The 21,194-nt window shown below is 37.3% G+C and overlaps 1 protein-coding gene across 2 annotated transcripts in view; it reads right to left on the bottom strand.

The window, feature by feature from the left end:
• slc38a3b (solute carrier family 38 member 3b) overlaps nucleotides 1-10,147 on the bottom strand; it is a 28,624-nt gene extending 18,477 nt beyond the window's left edge. The window contains exons 1-2 of one of the 2 annotated variants that reach the window (XM_058402905.1): nucleotides 9,941-10,147; nucleotides 376-537 (exon numbers count right to left, since the gene is read on the bottom strand). In XM_058402905.1, the coding sequence (XP_058258888.1) occupies nucleotides 376-479 (104 nt within the window). In that variant the 5' untranslated portion in view covers nucleotides 480-537; nucleotides 9,941-10,147. The remainder of the gene's footprint in view (nucleotides 1-375; nucleotides 538-9,940) is intronic. The other variant, XM_058402904.1, reaches the window with a different exon arrangement.
• Between the last annotated feature and the right edge of the window lie 11,047 nt (nucleotides 10,148-21,194).

The raw sequence follows: 21,194 nt of genomic DNA, 5'->3' as shown, positions 1-21,194 counted from the left end.
AAGGGCCAGTTGTAGTAATGAAGAATATCAAAGAGCATCACTACCTAAGAACCCTGAACCTCATCTATTAAACAAATAAATGTAGACTGATGAAACAAGGATTGGATTTTATTGTCATTCTTAAATTATGAATTTAGAAAGCAGACAAAAAGCCTTAAAGAGAAAAACAAAAAACGTTTTAAATTGTCATCTAAGACGGTCTAAATCTATAAGCAGGACTGCAGGTAAGAATTATTACAACATTTACATCATTGACAAAATAGACACAAATCATTTACATATATAACAAGCACGCTTTTACATTTAGACATGCAGCATGGGTACTAAATAAATTATGCACAAAATCATGAGAGTGATTAATAAAAGCATGCTTACGGGTCTTCCTCTGCTATTGTCTTCATTGGCACATTCATATCGTCCCCAAGGTCATGACCTTTCCCGTTAACCAGGATGCTCATCTCTGATTGGACAGGCTCCATGCAAGAAATAATAGGCACCAGGTTCTGTATGTGCGAGTGTTCAACACGACTCCTACCTCTGCAAAGCATAAAGTCTCTTAGCAGAAACAACTAACAGCCTTTATGTAGTAGTCAGATCACATAGATGAGATAATGATAAATTGTGTCTCCATGCATTTTTATGTCGCTGCTATCAAAGTTTTCAAACTCAAACTCAAGGTCACATTAACTGGACAGTTGAAAATTGGATAAAAGACCTTTTTTCTAATCTGTCCCATTTCTATAAACATGATTATCTCAGATTTCTGTTCTTGGTTGACAAGAGTTAAGCCCAACATGGTATTCTGCTGTTGTAGCCCATCCACCTCAAATTTGAATGTTTTTGTGTTTTGAGTTCTCACCGCAGTTGTATAGAGTGATTGTCCGAGTCACTATATCCTTCCTGTTGGCTTGAACCAATCTAGCCATTTTCCTCTGACCTCTCTTATCAACAAAGCATTTTCACCCACAAAAAGTTTTATTTTGCATCATTGTAGGTAAACTCCAGAGACTCTTGTGTGTGAAAATCCAATGAGATCAGCAGTTACAGCAATACTCAGCCAGCTGTTATGGCACCAACAACCATGCCACAGTTAAAGTCACAGACATCACACTTTTTCTCAATTCTGTTGTTCGATGTGATCATAAACTGAAGCTTTTAATACATATATAGATATCTGCATGCATTTTTACATTATTCAGCTGCCATACCATTGGCTGATCAGATAATTGCGTTAATGTGTAGGTGTAAACGTGTTCCTAATAGTGAGTGTATACACATGAACATTTGAAGATATTTAGATAACCTTAGGTGAGTGTATGTACACTACACATTTGAAGATATAAGATATACACCCCTACTTGCAACAAAACCTGATCCAGCTCATGAGCTAATTATCGCCTCTACTGGCTGGATCAGAAACCTGAAACCATGCAGGGTAGTGGGCCTCCAGTGGGAGTAAAGTTGAGAGGCCCTGGTTAAACAATCAAGGTTATTAATGCAAAACAGACATGAACCTCTGTACTACTGACCTCCTAAAAAGATAACTGAATTTAAGTTTGACCATTAAGACTGGTTCTCAATCAGTCGAGTAAATCATTTATAAGTGCAATGAAATTCTGTATTGCTACAGCTACATGTGTAGCTGACACTCTTACTAGACCTATAATAGAATTTGGCTGAGAGCACTGGAGCCCCAGTGAAACTCTGGAAGAAGCAGAGAACAGTCCAGCCATTGACGGGGAATCACCCAGCTGTTGAGTCATATTTTAACCTAGCCCTCTCTTCAGCATGGCTAAAACAACCCTGCTGCCTCTGTTGCAAAGAGCAAAACGGGGAGTATCTTTCTCCAGTTATTCTCTTTATGCATTCATTAAATGTTAAATAACAACATATATCATTGAACTGAATATATTTAACTATTTTAAATATATACTTTATTATTTTTCATTTCTGAGGTTAGATTTGTCTTTGACTATTTGTTTAGTTTTATTTGTTAAGACCTTGGTGGACGCCATGAAAAAGTCAATATTTGTTAATATCATCCCTTAAAACTAAGTCTAATTTTTATTTGAATGATCTACATGAATGTGTGGTTTTGGCCTGTGGCCCTGTGCATTGTGTTCTCTGATGTTAGTTAAATGGATGCTTTTAATATCCAACCGTTTAAGCTTTGTCAGAGTCACGTCAGAGAAGAGTCCAGGATGAACTTCAGAATGCCGTGAGCGTTTATAGTGCATGTGTTTGACAGTTAAATAAAATGACGACTTTACAGAATTGCACATGACATGTGAAGCAAGATCGTCAACAACTCTTATCATACTCTTCCCTTGTTTGCTGAATATGACAAAAAAAAACTATTGAAGACTAGGAATAGGTGATTCCTAGAAACAGACTTTCTCCAAGAAAAGCAGCTCCAACTGACAAACGTATTCTTCTTAATGGCAGAGTGGAAAAGACGTACACATCATTTTATTTTCTATTTTTATGGATCTAGGGTATGGTATAAGTTAAAAGTAAGTTTTTATGTAAACTGTGTCATATTAGAAGATGAAAATTATTATTCATCGAAGGCCCTCTACACTCAGTGCTGGCTTCCACGTCCTCTGTATACGCCTGTGTCCAAGAACGTCCAGTATCAGTGCCTTAAATACTGATATCCATCATTTTCTACATGCTATGCTACTAAATAATGAAAGCCAACAAGCAACCCGAGGCTCGTTCACATATGCTGGTAAATTTAGCGCAGCACTGTGTGCTTCTGAAAATCAAGGTGGCATGACATAGCCACAGGCCATTCAGTTGGCATAGACAGAAGGTCAAACCTGGGACAGAGCAAGTTTAAACAGGGGATAGCCAATGAAGAGCAGCCAAATACCGTTAATAATCACTGTCCTCAAAAGCATTCAGAGAATAAGCCAGATCACTGACAGAAATAACACTGCAGATACCAGGATTAACAGTACATTTCAAGAGAATCAGTGGCGTTTCTCAGGTGAAAATCTGTAGGTGTTGAGCTCTGTGACCTTCAATCTTCTTTATTTCCGAACATACAGATGGAGAATTTTATGCTTATGTGGTGAAACAATCTGGGACTTAGACGTGGTTGGAGTTTTTACATCTGCGCCTGAGATTATAGAACATCTGTTTCATGATATCAAGCTTTTAATAGTCATAATAAACCTCATAAAAACACTTTAGATTCACAATCACTAATAATTTGCTCATAGTTTATCCTGAATTTCCCATAAATATTAAGATGAGCAATTCTCCTTCTATGGAATGATGGGAATATCTCATATCTAACCCATATCAAACAATACAAGTGGATTTTTAAAATCATTACTTAGCTAATGACAGTCGAGAACAGCAACACAAAATGTGCACTAAATATTAATCCTTTATAATAATTCAATCATTTTGAAGTCATTATGGTGAAGGCACTGGTATTGGGCACTGGAGTCATTCCTTTTGTTCAGTTGACAACTCTGATAATTATCAAACCTACATTTTTAAATAGGTCTTCATAATATTTTTTACATTTCTATCATATATGTAGTTGGGTGGCTGGTGAATGTACACTATAAGGTTTATAACGATTACACCCATATGTGCTTTTTGAATGTCACATTGTCATGAATTGAATCCCCCATTGCTGTTATAACAACCTCCACCCTTCTGGTAAGCCTTTCCCAAAAGACCTAGTGTACAGTCAGCATTCAAAGTGTGTTCTTTCACAGCCTTGGCAAACCATGTCTTCATAGAGCTTTGTGCACAGGGGCAATGTCATGCAGGAACAAGCTTGGGTCTCTTAGTTCCAGTGAATTACAAAAGCATATAATGATATCCTATACAACTGTGTGCTCGATGGCTTGGTGCTTGATGGTCAGGTGTCTACAAACTTTTGGGCCATATTATACATATTTTCATTACTTGAATTACTGAATCCTTTTTGTCATGATCTATCTCAATCACTGGGTTGATTGAGACAATGAAACCTATTTGAGGTTATTCAGAGATTTCTAATTTATTTCTAAAGAGAATACTAATTTTAAACATGGGCATTCACAAACATTAGACATTTCCACACTGCCTACACAGCTACCATAAAATAACTTATTCTAAAGGCTTACCAATAACCAAGATATCTACAATACCATGATATGGTATATTATTCCATAACAGCTTGTTTGTATTCTGACAGGAAGATGTGCCAAACTGGGAGAAATGGTTATAAAGGTGGTTATTACTCCTACTGTGCTTGAAAGTCAATAAATATTTTCCAGACGTTTGGAAAATCAGACAGTATTGTGGGCTTTGGACGTATTTTCCCCTTAAGTTTTCTTGAGAAATTTGAGTCATTTTTAGCCACACTTTGTACACAACACGTCAGAGCTACTTCTGGATAGAGTTAACGTATGAAGCACACCCAAACAAACAGAGTCACAGGCAGGTCTTGCATAGTGTGGAAAGCTTGAAGTGAAAAGGGGCTCTCATACCAGAACATGTACCTCATCGGCTTAAAAGAGACTGTGCCTAGAATAAGGGACTCGGGCCAATAGCGCCTCGTAAACTACCACTTTAACAACACCGTTTTGAAATCATGTTAGCATGCTGGCACGTCACCAAGCCACGGCTTTCCAAAATATTCACCAGACTAGACTCTCTCAAAATATTTTCTTTGGTCCACTTTGACTAAAATGGTCAGGAAAAAGAAGATTTGTATTGTATTTTGGAAACACCACATCAGCTCTAACCACGCCATTCTTTTATTTTTAGAAGAATTTATCAATAATATAAATTTTGCTGAACAAACTCCATAAAATAAATATCTCATTGTGACTTTTCTTGGCTACCAATTAACGCTAAACATTCTGTTGTTAAAGAGTTCTATAATTTGTAGCTCAAAATGTTAGTAATATTCTCCAGTGCTGAAAAGTAGAAGTAGGTTTGAAATCAATAACGGGCAAAATATTGCTCATGTTTTTGTAGTGTTAATAGAATCAGATATGGACCTACACTTGCTTTTAAAGGTTAAGTTTTCCCAACCTGCCATTATGCTACCCCTCAAAATATCAAGGCTATGGATAGCTAAGTATTTTTTTTTTATTAAATCTGGGTCAGGATATCTGACTAGACATTCATCCATCTATACAGACAGGCATCCCTTTAATGTTCAATGACAATTCATTTCTGCCAGTGATGAAACTGTGTACAGGAGCCATATTTTATATAATTGTGTGCACATATCTCACACAGAACAACAGCAAAAAAAATGTAAAAGTTCGCCAATCCGCCACCTGATTATCCTCATCTAAGAAATATGCAACATGGCTCTAAGTTTGGTTAAAGCGTTGAGATTTCCAGGCCTATGCTTTCATTCTTGCTCTAGTAAGAAGGTCATGCATTAGAGCCTTGTACTTGTTCCCAATAAGCAATACTGCAGATTCTACCTTTCCAAAGATCCCACGCTAGCATCGACACACATTCTTGGAAACAGAGAACGTATTTGCAAAACAACTCGTGCTTCCTGTTCACTGCTGGTCCCATACCAGCATAATTTCTGAAACAGTTTTGGTGTTGCAGTGGAAAAGCACAGGACGGGCTACAGATTAAGCATTGTTATATTGTCATTAGGAAAGCGCAATAGGTGGAACCAAGATTGTCTCTCACAATTTCACAGAAATGCCATTAAAGGAGGAATTCAAGGTTTCACAATTACAATTGCTCAACATTCAGTCATTTCCATGGGTTCTGTCCAGAACAAGCTCCTAAACATGTGCCCCAAGTTTTAATGATTATACCAATCTAAACTGCAGCAGGATCGTTTGCACATTCCTAGTATTTATTTATCACCTTTTCCTTTTTATACTGCAGCTCCCCTGATCACACAATTCTTGTTACTTAATAGCTACACAAAGCTATGAAGGCTTGACAAATAACCACTGACCTAAAACGTTACAATAGGAACACCACAACAACCAGTACTACATAGTTAATTATAATGCTGTTTCATGCTGGAACACTGCAACTATCTACACTCAGGTAGTCCTGATGAGTACTCAGGATTTGAGTTTTGACAAACCATAGGTACTTGAATCAAATCTCTGCAGTCCTGTTATTATCTACTTCATTTGCATGTATCTTGCAGTGTTACAATAATATACATTTTATATAATATCATAAAGTATTTAAGAAATGATGGGTTCCATCATAGTTTGAGTACATTGGTTTTGATCTGACCGTTTGGTCATTAAGTTCGACCACAGAACAGCGGACACCCAACCCCCACCTCAGAGTCAGGATGCTTCCATTAACTCTGGTTCTGGAATCAACACCAAAAAAAACTTTTTTGGTTTTGATTCCAGTGGACAGAATTTTGTTACGTTTTTAAATCAGCCAAAGAGAAGATCACAATATGAGGCAAAACTATGTAATGAGCGAGGATAATCCTAGCAATTAATAATTGAGAATATGATATTGATTGCTTCCTGAAAGCAAAGCAAAAAAAAAAAAGAAAAGAACTTGGCTTCCCATAAACGTAAGACAAATATTGACTCTTTCTCCAAAAGAAGCAAGACTAAGATTGGTTACATCAAATACAACATGCTTTGGCACATGGTGACGTGCAGATACGCATACTGTACATTAAGGTCCGATCTCAGTGCTCCCACCTCAGTGTCCAAAATTATTAAAAACAACCATTCACATTGGCTCGTCTGATTTACTCTGAAGCAAGCAGACAAGAGTTTGGGATCATAGTACAGATATGTATGTGCTTTAGTGATGTTTGCACAACCACACTGCCTCAGACTGGTTCACATAAAACCGGACATGCCCTTACCTATCAGAAGTAGTTCAATGACTACTTGTTTGTCGACACATTCTGCACATTGACCCTCGTGAAAGCAGCATCCTTCTTGTCAAACACAGTTGCAATGCCACCAACAGCATAGCATTCATGCATAAACTACTTCTACTATAAATATTCAAAGTAAACATACATATTTACGTAAAATCAATAGCAACAGTTTAGCAGTGTGTCTTCACTGATCCTTCAATCAGTGATCTCGAGTTTCTGAACATAAATAACTCCCTTACTATTATTAAATTGGCGTTGTTAATTATTAAAGAAATTCCAGTTCCAGTGTGGTGTTAAGCCAAATGGTGTCCAATGAACTCAGAACAGTATCCAAGCAATGTCTTGTCTCTTTATATAGGTCACAGTCAACAGAGAAGATCTCAAACTGACACACTTAAAGGTCATCTGCTGTCACTGCTACAAACCTAAATGTCTAGCAGCCCTTCTGCCAAGAGGGTAAAACTGGGTTAGCTGTCCTGGGCCCTGCCTTCATGGGGGTCCATGTGATCCTCTGATGCATGAAGTAGCCTACTTATCAAAGTACACTGATAAAAACATTGTCCAGGACACAATCAATATACACGACAGGCCTGAAGTCAAATATATTCAAAGAAAGAAAAACACCCTGAATATGATTATTTATCATCTATGTCAACCTAAATTGTACAAAACATTTATTTTAGGATTCAGTTCTTTCAATTTTTTTGCTTTTCTGATATTACCCACAATGCTGTTCACCTGCCAGCTGATAGTGACACCAGTGGGAATTCAACTCTACCTCAAGAGACCAGTGCAGCAGTGCTTTAATCCTTTACCCTATCCAGCTCTCCCAGCTCCTCATCTGTTCACTCTGCTCACACACAATAGGTTCCGAAGCTTCAATTTCCATATTAATACCACCGTCCTCAATCAGCGTCATCATGCTTAGTCATCTCATACATGTCTTTGCTGTGTCTGAATACAACCACTATATGGCTAAACATTATGGACACAACTGACCATTACACCCATCTATGACCATTTTAAAGCCATGGGCATTAATATGTAATTGCCCCAACCCCCCGCTGCCTTTGCTGATGGCCTCTACTCTTCTGGGAAGGCTTTCTACTAGATTTTGAAGTGTTGTTTTGGGGATTTGTGTTCAGTCAATCACAAGAGCATCGTTGGGGTCAGGCATTGATGTCAAGTGAGGCGTTTGCTGTCTCCCTACGACTGTGTTATAAAAGTGTAATTGATATCCCACTGAATATTGCTACAAAACGGTAAATGAGAAAGGAAGCATTTGTTACTTTGTTTTAGGCGCTAACAGGGAAAACCATCTACACTGACCAAGCATAACATTATGACCACCTGCCTAATATTGTGTTGGTCCCCCTTTTGCTGCCAAAACACAACGAACTGGGATGCACTGTGTATTCTGACACCTTTCTGTCAGAACCAGCATTAACTTCTTCACCAATTTGGGCAACAGTAGCTCGTCTGTTGGATCGGATCACACGGGCCAGCCTTCTCTCCCCATATGTGCATCAGTGAGCCTTGGCCGCCCATGACCCTGTCGCCGGTTCACCACTGTTCCTTCCTTGGACCACTTTTGATAGATACTGACCACTGCAGACCGGGAACACCCCACAAGAGCTGCAGTTTTGGAGATGCTCTCATCCAGTCGTCTAGCATTAGCAATTTGGCCCTTGTCAAACCACTCAAATCCTTACGCTTGCCCATTTTTCCAGCTTCTAACATCAACTTTGAGGACAAAATGTTCACTTGCTGCCTAATATATCCCACCCACTAACAGGTGCCATGATGAGGAGATAATCAGTGTTATTCACGTCACCTCTCAGTGCTCATAATGTTACTCCTAATCGATGTACTTTTCCTTATGTTTGAATTCATCTTTCTCTTACTAAACACCAAGTACATGATCTCCCCCTGTGACCTGACCTCACAGCGGTACACAACGCCTCGTGGGAATAAACAAAATGCAACACAAATTAACACACAATAAAAACATATTTAATACATGTGTATCAGGGCGCAGTTTCTATTTAAATATGTCACATTAGTTGTCATCCCTCAATCCTGGCTAGACTAGAAGTAACAAATGAAACCATATTGAGCATGGTGTAGCCACTTGAGCAGAACTAAAGAGAGCTGTAGGTTCTTCTTAATGCTTACAACAAACAAGAAAAAAAAAAACCCCTTCAACATGCGGTGAGCTACTTTTAACATTTCCTTTACTGGTAATGTTGGAAAACTTAAAAACGTGTGACTGGTGGCTGCAAAACCGGACCCTTTGCAAAAATTCACTTTTGTCCCTTTGCTACGAACCTAAAGAACAGAATATAGACATGATCATCTCCATCATCTACCATTCAGAAAGAAAATGTAATGCTTGTTTTCTTCGTCTGCAGCTTTATAATGCTTCCTGAAACGGAAGTATGTAGTGATCAGGTTAGCTCTGAGAGCCTGAGTCTCATCCACGCGGTAGAGGATCCTGTTACAATAAAGAGAGGAGGCTGAAAACCCTCACCGCGTGTAAACCTCGAATAAAACATTTCATTAGGATCACAGACTGGAAACATGCCTCTAAATGTATGCACAATGAGCAACATATTGTCGTTCTGTCAAGAGTGAAATTCTTATTTCAAAACCCTGTGTTTTTAGGCGCTCCATAGACAATGCAAATACAAAGAAAAAAGCGCATACTTCATATTCACGCAGTAATCGTGCGAGCTACTCTTATTGCCCTTGGTTTATTTCGGCGATGCTTTAACGAAGAGATTAGTTTCGAGTGATGTGCGCGGCGATATTTGGTTATTTACATCGTGAGACATCGATTTAACCGTAAAGTCGGAAAAAACCCGAACACATGGAGGTGACACTCACAGGAACAGTCTATCTACAGCCGGTCTCCAGACTCAAACAAAGAGTCTAAATTTACTTACATAAGCTTACTTATAATTTATTATACGTCTTACAAAATATTTCCAATGGGGAAAAATATTTTTTCTACATTTTGATCGTAGCAAGCGACATACTTTTTATAATGATAAAGTGACTAATAAGTGTAATGTGGCTTACCAGTCGATGAATAGACAAATACAGCCCTGGCTTTCGCTTATTCCCTCTATTAACGCGTTATTACGACTTTATTTTTTTCTTTTCCAGGCGCCTTGTCTATTTCTAAAAGATGTGCTTGTCGCTTTGTGTGGCCGGATGTGTCCTGAGAATCGCAGCTCTGTCTTCCTCTTGCGTTTACACATCAAATGTTTTGAGAAATTAACTAAATCCGGAGTCGCTCTTTACTTGAGAAGTGGGCGGGGCTATGCAAGTCCCCGCCTCCTTGAACTGTCCAATCAGAATCACGTATGGGTTAACAGACAGGTCACAAAGTGCACGCTACAGTACATGACACTAGACTGTGTTAAAATAGTAGGTGTAAAAATAATGGCTAGTACAAACAGTGCAGTAGTAATCTGACACAGACTACTGTTTAATACGATCCTTGAATGCTCAAGACAGTATGCAGTATCTAAGAAACTATAGGGGTTTCCTTTTCAAGCTGGGAATATGGATCTGGTGTACCTTCAATTACCTTTTTAGAGCAAAGCTTTAAAGGTACATTAGTGGTCCTTAATTACCTTAAAGTATTTAGAACAGTACACTGTATTCAAGATAAATACCAAAGATACTACAAAAGCTGTACTTGTGATGAGACTAGGATATGTCTAGGAGACAAGGATATGCAGTTTGCGACGTGAGAGTTTACTTGCTGAATCCTACAACATGTGGGACTCCTAAGAACTTGGACCCATTGACTTTGGGACTAGATTCCTTTAACCGCTATGTCTTTCTCTGATTTTTCAGAACAAAATACAGTAGTATTTAACACATATCATTTATAATCCCATGGTAATCCCACTAGAGTCACATAAAACAGGATGGGTTTCTTGGGAGTCTTTCCTTTTTTGAGTCCTGTGATTTCTCGCAATGGATTGTTTGTTGTTGTTTTTCATTTTGGTGAGTTTTTCCTTGCCTGGACACCCCTCACATGTTTCTTAGTGATCTAAATATCCAACCTGATATCCGTCATATCCTCATATCTCTCATATCCATATCCTCCCTTATCATCTAAGGGAATTTTTTTATTGTCACACTCGCCATAGCCTTGCTCATTCGGGATTAGGGATTATTAATCTTGGACTTTTTGTCTAAATATTAATCTTGAGCTTTTGTACTATATTTCTTATGTTCTATAAAGCTGCTTTGAGACAATGTCCATTGTTAAAAGTGCTATACAAATAAAACTGAATTGAATTGATTTATGCAGAGCTGCGTAGGGACAATATCTGCTGTAAAAAGTGCTATAAAACTGCATATAAAATTGAGCTGAATTGAATATATGACATCATATATTGAACTGGATCCATTGTCTGCTCCTCAAATCATGCAATCCACTCCTGCTCTTCATCACATATGCCAGGTAATCAGGCTATCAGTCCCGTTACATCTATAAACATCCAGGGAATATCTATAAACAATAGAAAATAGATTTTTATCTATAAAATCTATAAACATCCTTTGACTATCGGGGGTATCAGTTATTCATTAATACAAACCTGTTTGCAAAAAAGAGTCAGTGTGCCTAGGTCATGGCTACTCTGCAAAAACACATCACTCTTTCAGTGTAAATTGTTGCTGGAATATTATATCATCTCTCTGTTGTATAATAAGTGAATTAAGTTGTTTATATTGGAACAACATTTATAAGACTGATTTGTAATAAGGGATGCAATGTGCAGGGGACAAGGACGAGTTTAGCATACAAAAATGTGTCATTTATATATATATATATATATATATATATATATATATATATATATATATATATATAACAAAAAGTTAAACCAAAACAATTTTAAATTTCTTTATTCAGGCCACATATATATTTTCCACTTGGTTAGCGTTATATAATGAGCAAGATTCCATTCAAGATGCCCTCATTCTATTGAAACAGCAACAACTATGCAGCACCCCATGAATTTTAGTAGAGCACTGTTGTTCCCTTTAGTCTCAACCATCATTAGACCCTGTCAATCCTGTGCTGACATTAGGAAACATGAAGTTTAGCACCAACTGCCAAGCCATACCAGGCCTAACAAAAATAGTGTTAACACAATGTTGTCATAAATATATAACTGTACAAGAGTGCTGTGCATACTGTATGACAGTCACAATCACATTATAACCAAGTGAGCAAAGCTGGATAACAAAAAATATACTACTACTACTACTACTACTACTACTAATAATAATAATAATAATAATAACCTTAAATGAAGCTGGTGAATTCCTTTCACATATTTTAGTATTAATGTTCTAGACCATAAAATATTATTATATTTTGTTTATTTTATTTTATTTTATTTTATTTTTATTATTTTATATTGTATTATTTCATCTTTAGATCCATATATTTTGACAAATATTGTTAGAATCTAAATTTGTTTCATTTGATGTGAAGATATCTAGCTACTATTTTATGCTCAGCCCCTTTCCTCCTAAATGTATACTGTACATATTGTGCAAAACACTACACCAGAAATCCTTTATACACTCACAGCCCTCTGGCCAAAAAGCTCAGTGTTTAAGGACTACATCCTTTACACAACAACGGAACTGCTATTAACAAGTTGTGGGGACAGAGGAAGAACCTTTATTTTTCTTTATTTATATATATATATATATATATATATATATATATATATATATATATATATATATATATATATATATATATATATATATATATATATATATATAGGCATGGCACATGTGCAGTGAGTGTGTGTGTGTGTGTTCTACTTGTGTTGGAGATTACTATCTGTCTTAAACTGAGAAGACATGGGATATTGACCAGACTCAGCCACATTAATCTGTATAAAAAGCACAGCCATTTAATACAGGCATATGCAGTACACATTGCATATATAAGTACACGTTTTCTCTTTTTAATCACAGCAGTATGCAGTTATCAGTGGATATTATATATGCTTAATTTCAAGCCCTTTCACCACCCCTACGGGAGCATATACACACACTCCACTACTCTAAGTGGTTACCATGCCAGCTCATTAGATGCTGAGCCCAGCCCTTCATCCTTGCCTCTTTAGAGCTGAAAGCCTTGCAATTACATTTCGATTATGGAGGAAAACAGCAGCTGGACAGAGCTTTGGTTTGTGTCTGACTCTGACAGCTACAGTAAGTTCTGTTGTTCTGTCTGTTCTGTCTGCTGCAGTAATTGCTTTAATAGTTTATAGTAATGAGCTTTTAACACTGGTTTCACAATGAAATGTGTTGCTAAAAAAAGTATTACAAATGATTTGTACTGTATCTCCTGAAATTGGTGAGGATAGTAATTGTTAATCACTTACTGTTTACATATTCAAACTGCTGATTTTAAAGATGTTCATACTCATAGAATTGTGTCTCATTTAGACTGAAGCCTCAGCAAATTCAAATAATTTGAGGAAATGAAGAATTGAAAATGTATTGCAAAACAAGAAGACTCATTATTTTCACACAGGATTTAGCAGTAGAGAATTCTCTGATTTTTTTTCTCCAAAAATGAAAGGCAACATGACCTAATTAGAATTTTCATCCATACTGCATACTAGTGACAACCAAGAGCTGAGATGGACAGAAGGCTTTGTGCATCCTATTATCTACCAACATAATCAGGGAGTGATGGAATTAACTAATCACAAGCTTTTGGCTCCAAACAATCCATTATCCCATATTCTGACCTTGGTTCATACTCACATATTTTACATAGAGAAGACTGGCACGTCTATTAGAATAGAAATAGATGGATTCTGTTATGATTTTGCTTTTAATTAGGAATAGTACATCTACAAACACTGACCTGTTGGTAGTTTTACATTTTTCCACAGATTTAAGCCTGCTATACTATTACAACCAGAACCTCTCTACAAACCTTTTTATTTTGCACTGGGTGCTATGGCCAGGTGTCATGTAAGAGAAAAATGGTGCTTGATTGCTGTGCTTCCTCACTTTTGTTTCGCAAATATGATTTGAATACAAACTATTATGAAACACATCCATCCAATTTCTATAACTTATACAATGTCACTGCAAATCTTGGAGACTATCCCAGGGGAATTGGGGAACAAAGTGTAAACATCATAGACAGGGTGCAAATCCATTGCTTGGCACAATCGCACAATTACACACACACACACACACACGAAGCATGGGGAGAACTACACACACAGGGCAGAGGTAGGAAGCAAACCCTCAACCCCAAACATCAACACCAAGCCCCCAACTCCACAAATGTGTGTTAATTAATTGATTAGTTAATTAAAATAAACAATGCCTTAACACTTAACACTTCAGTAAAGCTTATTAGCTTGATACGATTTTTATTTCTATACTCAGTAGCTGAATAAATAGACTTCATGTTTTCATTATAAGCCTTGACTAGACAATTTTGTAGAATATGTTGTACAGTAATTGTACAGTGATTAACATCGCTGCCACAGTGGCACTAACATGACAGTTACGATACCCAGTGTAAATCTGAGACACTTTATAAGAGTCAAGGTTTTATTAGATTTATAAGAATCAGCTTTCTCTGTTTGGCCGAATGAGTGGATGTCGAACAGCTGACAATGTGAAGACCTGAAGAGATAAAATAAATTGTCATCCTTAGTCATTAATTCAGTGCAGCATGTCACCGCTTCTCTGTTCATACACATTGCACAAGTCTTAGTGAGGAACTGTTAGCGCAAACCCTCTTGCCTACCTCGATTGCAAAATGTTGTGGCGCCTCATTTGTTTTCCCATGACTTGTACTGTACTGTTTGTAGAGGCAAGAGGGCACACTGGATGGTTACACGGTTGAGTTGAATAAATCTAGGCAATGATCCTATCAGGGAATGTTTCCCATCATTCTATTTACAGGGAGAGTTTTACTCAAATAATGATTTGTGAATTAGAAGTGAAGCAAAAAAAAAAGGACATACTTGAAATATTATCATTATCTTTTACTGATTTCCATCTCACAGGTGAACCAGTTACTAGTCAGTATTCTTGCATACTGGTAATATGTTAATAGTCATAAGACACACATATGGTCTAAGTAACTTTTTAAATAATGTGTTTAAATAATCATTGGTGCAAGTTTCTAAAGCTCTTGCAGCTGACAGACTATTGAGATGTGGGTTATTCGTGATTTTAGTTTCTATTTACAGAGGCTAATGCATTTTAAGCAATAGTACACCAGCGTTCGGCCTCGGCCTGCAGCCATGACTGTATAACACACAACCTTGATTGTTTTACTGTTTATATACAGTTTACAAATTAAAGAAAGGAAGTAAAGTGAAGAAACAATGAACGTTGGTTCAAATATCTGTGTTTAATATTTATATCAATTCTTAGGATGCAAAAATAGGTCCATTAAAAGTGTACGAGTGTGAATATTGTTATTTAGCATACATTTGTAAACTAGCAGCTAGTCTGGAAGCTAGCTAAGTGATTCTCTGCATAATATAATATCTAACAGTTATGGTGTTTGGATGAAAAAACGCAAACTAAGGGGTTTTTTGAACATTTTGTTTACCAACTAAATATACAGAGGTTGTTTCCGACCTTCAGTGGAAAATTATTATACAGTTCTCTACAATTATCCACCTGATGAATTGGTATTGAGCCTGTCTGCCATCTAGTGGGGAGAATAATCAAAACGTATAAAAGCATTACCACAGTAGGGTTTAATTCTTGGGTGTGAAATTCATTTTAACTAACAGGCCACATTACATTTATCCTATGTCACATGGGCCAAACCAAACAAAAACACCACAAACCAGAACAATAGTTAATACCAGTGCTTTCATCAAAAGCAGGTGTTGTTTTTCAGGGCTTGGGCTTGGCCTCTTCCAGTTCCAGTGAAAGGAATTCTTAATGCTTCACCATACCAAGACATTTTGGACAAAGTCCTGACCTCAACCCGATAGAACACCTTTGGGATGAATTAGAGTGGAGACTGAGCCATTCCAAAACTGCCTTTACGTGCACATGAATTTAATATGGAGTTAGCCCACTTCAACACTTTCCACAAGGTTTAGGAGTGTGTTTATGTGGATTTTTGACCATTGGCTTGAGGTCAGGACTCTGTGCAGGCCAGTCAAGTTCCTCCACACCAAACTCAGTCATCCATGTCTTTATGGATCTTGCTTTGTGCACTGGTGCACAGTCATGTTGGAACAGGAAGTGGACATCCCCAAACTGTTCCCACAAAGTTGGGACCATGAAATTGTCCGAAATGTCTTGGTATGCTGAAGCATTAAGAGTTCCTTTCACTGGAACTAAGGGACCAAGCCCAATCCCTGAAAAACAACCCCTGAATTCAATAATTTGGAGGAGTGTCCCAAAACTTTTGGTATATATCCAACTGGTTGTTCAGAAAGATCTTAAATGTTTGTAACTACATTTCTCTTCAGACTGATGCTGGGGAAGGCTCAGCACTGCTGTAAGCCTTTATGTTTTCACAAATGTACCATGAGTTTGTTTTCAGCAATCAGCCTTATCACTGATGTCCAGGTTATGAATAAAAACTGTCTCCTGTCTCTTCTGATTTATCTCTTTTCTCAGCTGTGCTTGCAAATCGTATTTTTCAGCACAACAATCCTGATAATGGTGTTGAATACTATGTTCTTTCAGGCATTTCTGTGGAATTTGAGCAAGTTAAACACTGCCTTTCCACTTATCTCAGTGATAATGGTTGGTTCGTATGTTTCTAGGAAGACTCAACACTTTTTTCTTTTCTTGGAAGACTCACTTTTCACCCATTTTTTCCCTTTTGGAAAGAGACACAGTTACAGCTTGCTAATGAAGAGTTATAATCATTAGCACATTTTATCAGTAAGCCTATCTAAGTTTATAGCCTTGAGTTTATTGCTCTATTTTGACCCTAATAAAACACATACAAGCTTTTTTTTTCAGTTTTCAGCTCAGTTATGGTCCACAAGATGAATCTGTAGTCTAGAAATTTGTAAACTGTTCAAAACAGCTTGCACTAAATAGCAACCATTGCAGTTATTAAGCAATCCATGGTCAGGGAAAAGGTACAGATACTTAGATTATCATATACAACAGCAATGCATTTCAGCTAAACAGTATTTTGCATGGATGGAAAATTAGACATAAACCCACTACTAACACTTTATTACTAATTATAATAAGTGTTACAAATGATATTCCTACAAGTGAGCTAAATAGCTTAGATCTTCTTTGTGATCCACAGAGTCTGACTTTTCAGCAAGTCTGAAATATACTTAAATCCTAAAATCTTAATGTGCATAACAGCTAATTATGTTTGTGTAAGCTATGTAGTACTGTAATGACCCAGAAGGTGAAGTTTCAGCAGTATCCAGTCCTTCCAGAGCAACCCCACATGATTCATACAACTCACATACAACACATTAGTTAGAGATGTCACTTTTATTCTGATTAGATTATACCCCATTACTCCAAGACAATCTTTTCAAGTTAAAATCACAGTGTAAGGCATACTGGGGTACTGCATTTCTGTGTGTTACGCAGGCTGACCTGCAGAAGTCAAGAGATTCCCCCAAAGCATAATAAACACAGCCCAAAATATCACTGCTGCTCACTGCCCTCCCTAAAAGACATCTCAGCAGGGCCAAAAACATCATCAAGAACACAGGTCCTTAAGTGCAAGGACCACTTATTTACAGGACAGTTTCTTCCAAACTGCTATCAGGACATTAAACTCACACATGCACTAATGCGGAACATCAGATGTGTGATGTGATCTCTTTATTACTGCAGTCACTTTATTCTATTTTCAATCTGTTGCTTGTATTTAAAACTCACACATACACTGACTTGAAATATCACGTCCTGGTCACTTTATTAGTGTCATGTTTTATCTTATTTAATTGTCACCTTTTTCTTTTTTGTAAATGGTCACTTTACTGCAGACATTTTATTCCATTTCTGTCTGTTATCGTTGTCAATTTTGTTTAGCTCAGAAAATAAGCAAGGACTGCAATATTTGCAGTGTATCTCAGGGGAGTGCTTTTACTTCAAACCATTTGCCCTCCATGTAAATTTTCTTCCTTTCATTCTTGATATTATTACGTATCTGCTACTTGACACCGACAAAAGCAACGCTCCAAGGTTCATCGTGTGCAAAGCTAAAGGCTTACTATTTCTATAATAACATTATCTCTGATCATTATTACATCATCCAAAACAGTACCAGACTGCACAACGAAAAGTACAATTTTCCCACATGATATTGTGCAATAAGTGATTGATTTAGTTATTTAGTAATTCATTGCAACAGCAAGTCTAACAATATTACACAAGTACCTCTAATAGGGATCGAATGTTGCAGCATGGTGTGTGAGAAGTGCTGCCTCACCTGAGGGCTGTTTTAGTAGCATTAGTTGTGATAGCGGTTAATACCTAATTTTGTTAAAATAAAGACTATTCAGGAATCCTTTGCATTACATCAAGACAGCGTCAAGCTTGAGAGCTAACCATGTCAAAAAAGATGAAATCAGAGAATTCAATCTCATATCCAATGTCCTTTTATATCAAATTAAAATGGAAATCTATTTCCTTGTACCCTTATTTAACCTTCCAAACTTGTGGACATTCAATTTCTTTATCATCACAGAAAGGCAGCTCATCTGATTACAGAAATGAAACCTAATGACTGTGGGAGTGGACTCTGAAAGCAGTGTATTTGTGATTTTTTTAAGCAAACAATTCTATTGGCTAAGAGATGGTACACTTGCTCAGAATTAAGCAAGTTGAAAGTTCACAAAATGTAGTGTGAAACAAGCAAATCAGGCCCGTTTTGATGTAAGGAATAAACAACTTAGGGATATGCTGTGAAAAGAAAATAATCAGGGTGGTGTGATAATGTAGCTGTGTAGGTTATTTTACTGACAGCACATTTTGTAGTGTTTTATTCCTCTTTTACCATTGCATTTACCCCAAAAGTAGCAGCCTGAAGTGTTGTTCCCTCACCAGCCTCTTTTTTCTCTCTGTCCTGACATTGATAAGAGAAAAAAAAGGCAGGTTTTCCTGTTTATTAAGAACCCCCAAAGCACAACGTCCATTGTCATGAAGACTTTCCTGTGGTGACTTTTACAAAGCATTGACATTTGAGACTCCTTCCATAAATGTCTATATAATCTGTCTGCTTATATAAAAGCTCACCATTCCACTGTAAAAAATGACTATGCATGGCATTGGTTAATTTTTTCATTAACTGAGACATATAGGAGAACAAGTGAATGTTAATACATGAGCTGACATTAAGAATGCTAACATCTTTATAATTGTATGAATAGCGAATCATATTAAAGACCATTTCTGATGGATTTATTATTCATTTTATTTTATTGTTAAACTTTATTTTTTTAATTAATTAATTAATCATTGGCCCTAAACAACCTCACCTCTCAAAATACCACGACTGTTGGCATGCAATACTTACAGGAACACATTATGTCTGTGGTGGGAATGTACATGGCCTGATTTTATCACTCACAGCTAATGCCGACAGAGACAAATGTGTGAAAATCAGAGGACAAGCCATAGCAAGCTGAGTGGTACAGTACCCAGATGGAAGGTGTAGAAAAACTGATCTGTCTTCAACTCAAGAGAAACTTTGCCAGATGGGATTTGTCCAGTGAAAGTACACTTCTTTCTACATTTAGTCATTTTGGGCTTCATTTACACTATATTGCCAAAGGTTTTGGGACACCCCTCTAAATCATTAAATCGGGGATTTTTTTATGGGTTGGACTTGGCCCCTTAGTTCCAGTGAAAGAACCCCATAGACCTCCATGGGTCTTTATGGACCTTGCTTTGTGCACTGGTGTGCAGTCATGTTGGAACAGGAAGGGGTCATCCCCAAACTGATCCCACAAAGTTGGGAGCATGAAATTGTCCTGTATGTCTTGGCATGCTGAAGCATTAAGAGTTCCTTTCACTGGCACTAAGGGGCCGAGCCCAAACCCTGAAATACAACACCTGAATTCATTGATTTGGAGGGGTGTCTCAAAATTTTTGGTAATATAGTGTATCATGGTGGATACAAACAATTTTATTCCTAAATAGAAGAATTTACACAAGGAATCCGCTATTTATCCCTCGATATTTGGAAAATGTTTATATCCTCCTTGTATTTCTGATGCATAAGAATACTAACCCACTCACTTGCTAATTTATGTGGTTATCTAATCAGTCATGTTCTTGGGCATCAGTAAAACCCAATCTAGCCTGCTGTTGTTGTAGTTCATCCACCCCAAGGTTCAGTGTTTTGTGCATGCTGAGATGCTTTTCTGCTCACCACGGTTATAAAGGGTGATTAAGTTACTAAGACCTTCCCAGCAGTTCAAACCAATCTGGACATTTTCCTACCTACTTCTCTGATCAACACATGTTCTTATACTTGTTTTTTTGAATCACTCTGCTATAAAATCTCTCTTGTGTATGAAAACCCCAGGAGATTACTGAAATGCTTAATCCAGAGTGTCTGGCACCATCAATCATGCCATGACTGTAAAGTGCTGACTGTGGAGGAAAAGTGCACTCGTGGTCCAGTGACGGCCCTCATTAACAGGGCAGTGAGTGCTATCAACCGCTCACTGCACAACATCACAGGCAATCTTCCAGCAGGCTTCATAATCTCTCTGACAGTGGCAGCTGATAAAACAGCAAGGGATGGTAATGCACAAATCGTGGCAGTGATGTCTTTCTTCACTCTAGAAATCTGATCTCTAAAGGAATGTGTTGGGGAGAATATTGCATATGGAAACATAAGGGAAAATAATAAAGGAAAGCACAAGTCTGTTTGTTTTAATAATGGTGTAAAATGGCAGGTTACTTGCTGTATATATATGATAAGTAGGTTTTCCGTGTAAAGTTTAATTTGTGCTCCAGGGGCACTGCACCATGGCTGACCCCACGCTCTGACCCCAAGCCCCAAGGATGGGATATTTGAAGAAAGGATTTCACTGTTCAGTAATGTATTTGTGACAAATAAAAGAAACTTAAGACTTTGAGGTGTGAAAATTCCTAAATTGATTAAGTCACCTAAATTTTTACATGCCATGTGGTTAACACTAAACTGTAAATTTGAGTGATCACACTGTGCTGAAGCCTTTTGTACGAAAGGTATTTCATAATACTGCCCCCTTGTGGTGGTGCAACACTATCACTCTACAGTCACAACCACTACTTTTATGCACAAATTACTAAAGCAAAA

The sequence above is a fragment of the Hemibagrus wyckioides genome, linkage group LG11, assembly GCF_019097595.1.
Source record: "Hemibagrus wyckioides isolate EC202008001 linkage group LG11, SWU_Hwy_1.0, whole genome shotgun sequence".
In the NCBI taxonomy this organism is placed as follows: Eukaryota; Metazoa; Chordata; class Actinopteri; order Siluriformes; family Bagridae; genus Hemibagrus; species Hemibagrus wyckioides.
This window is presented reverse-complemented; position numbering and strand designations above follow the sequence as displayed.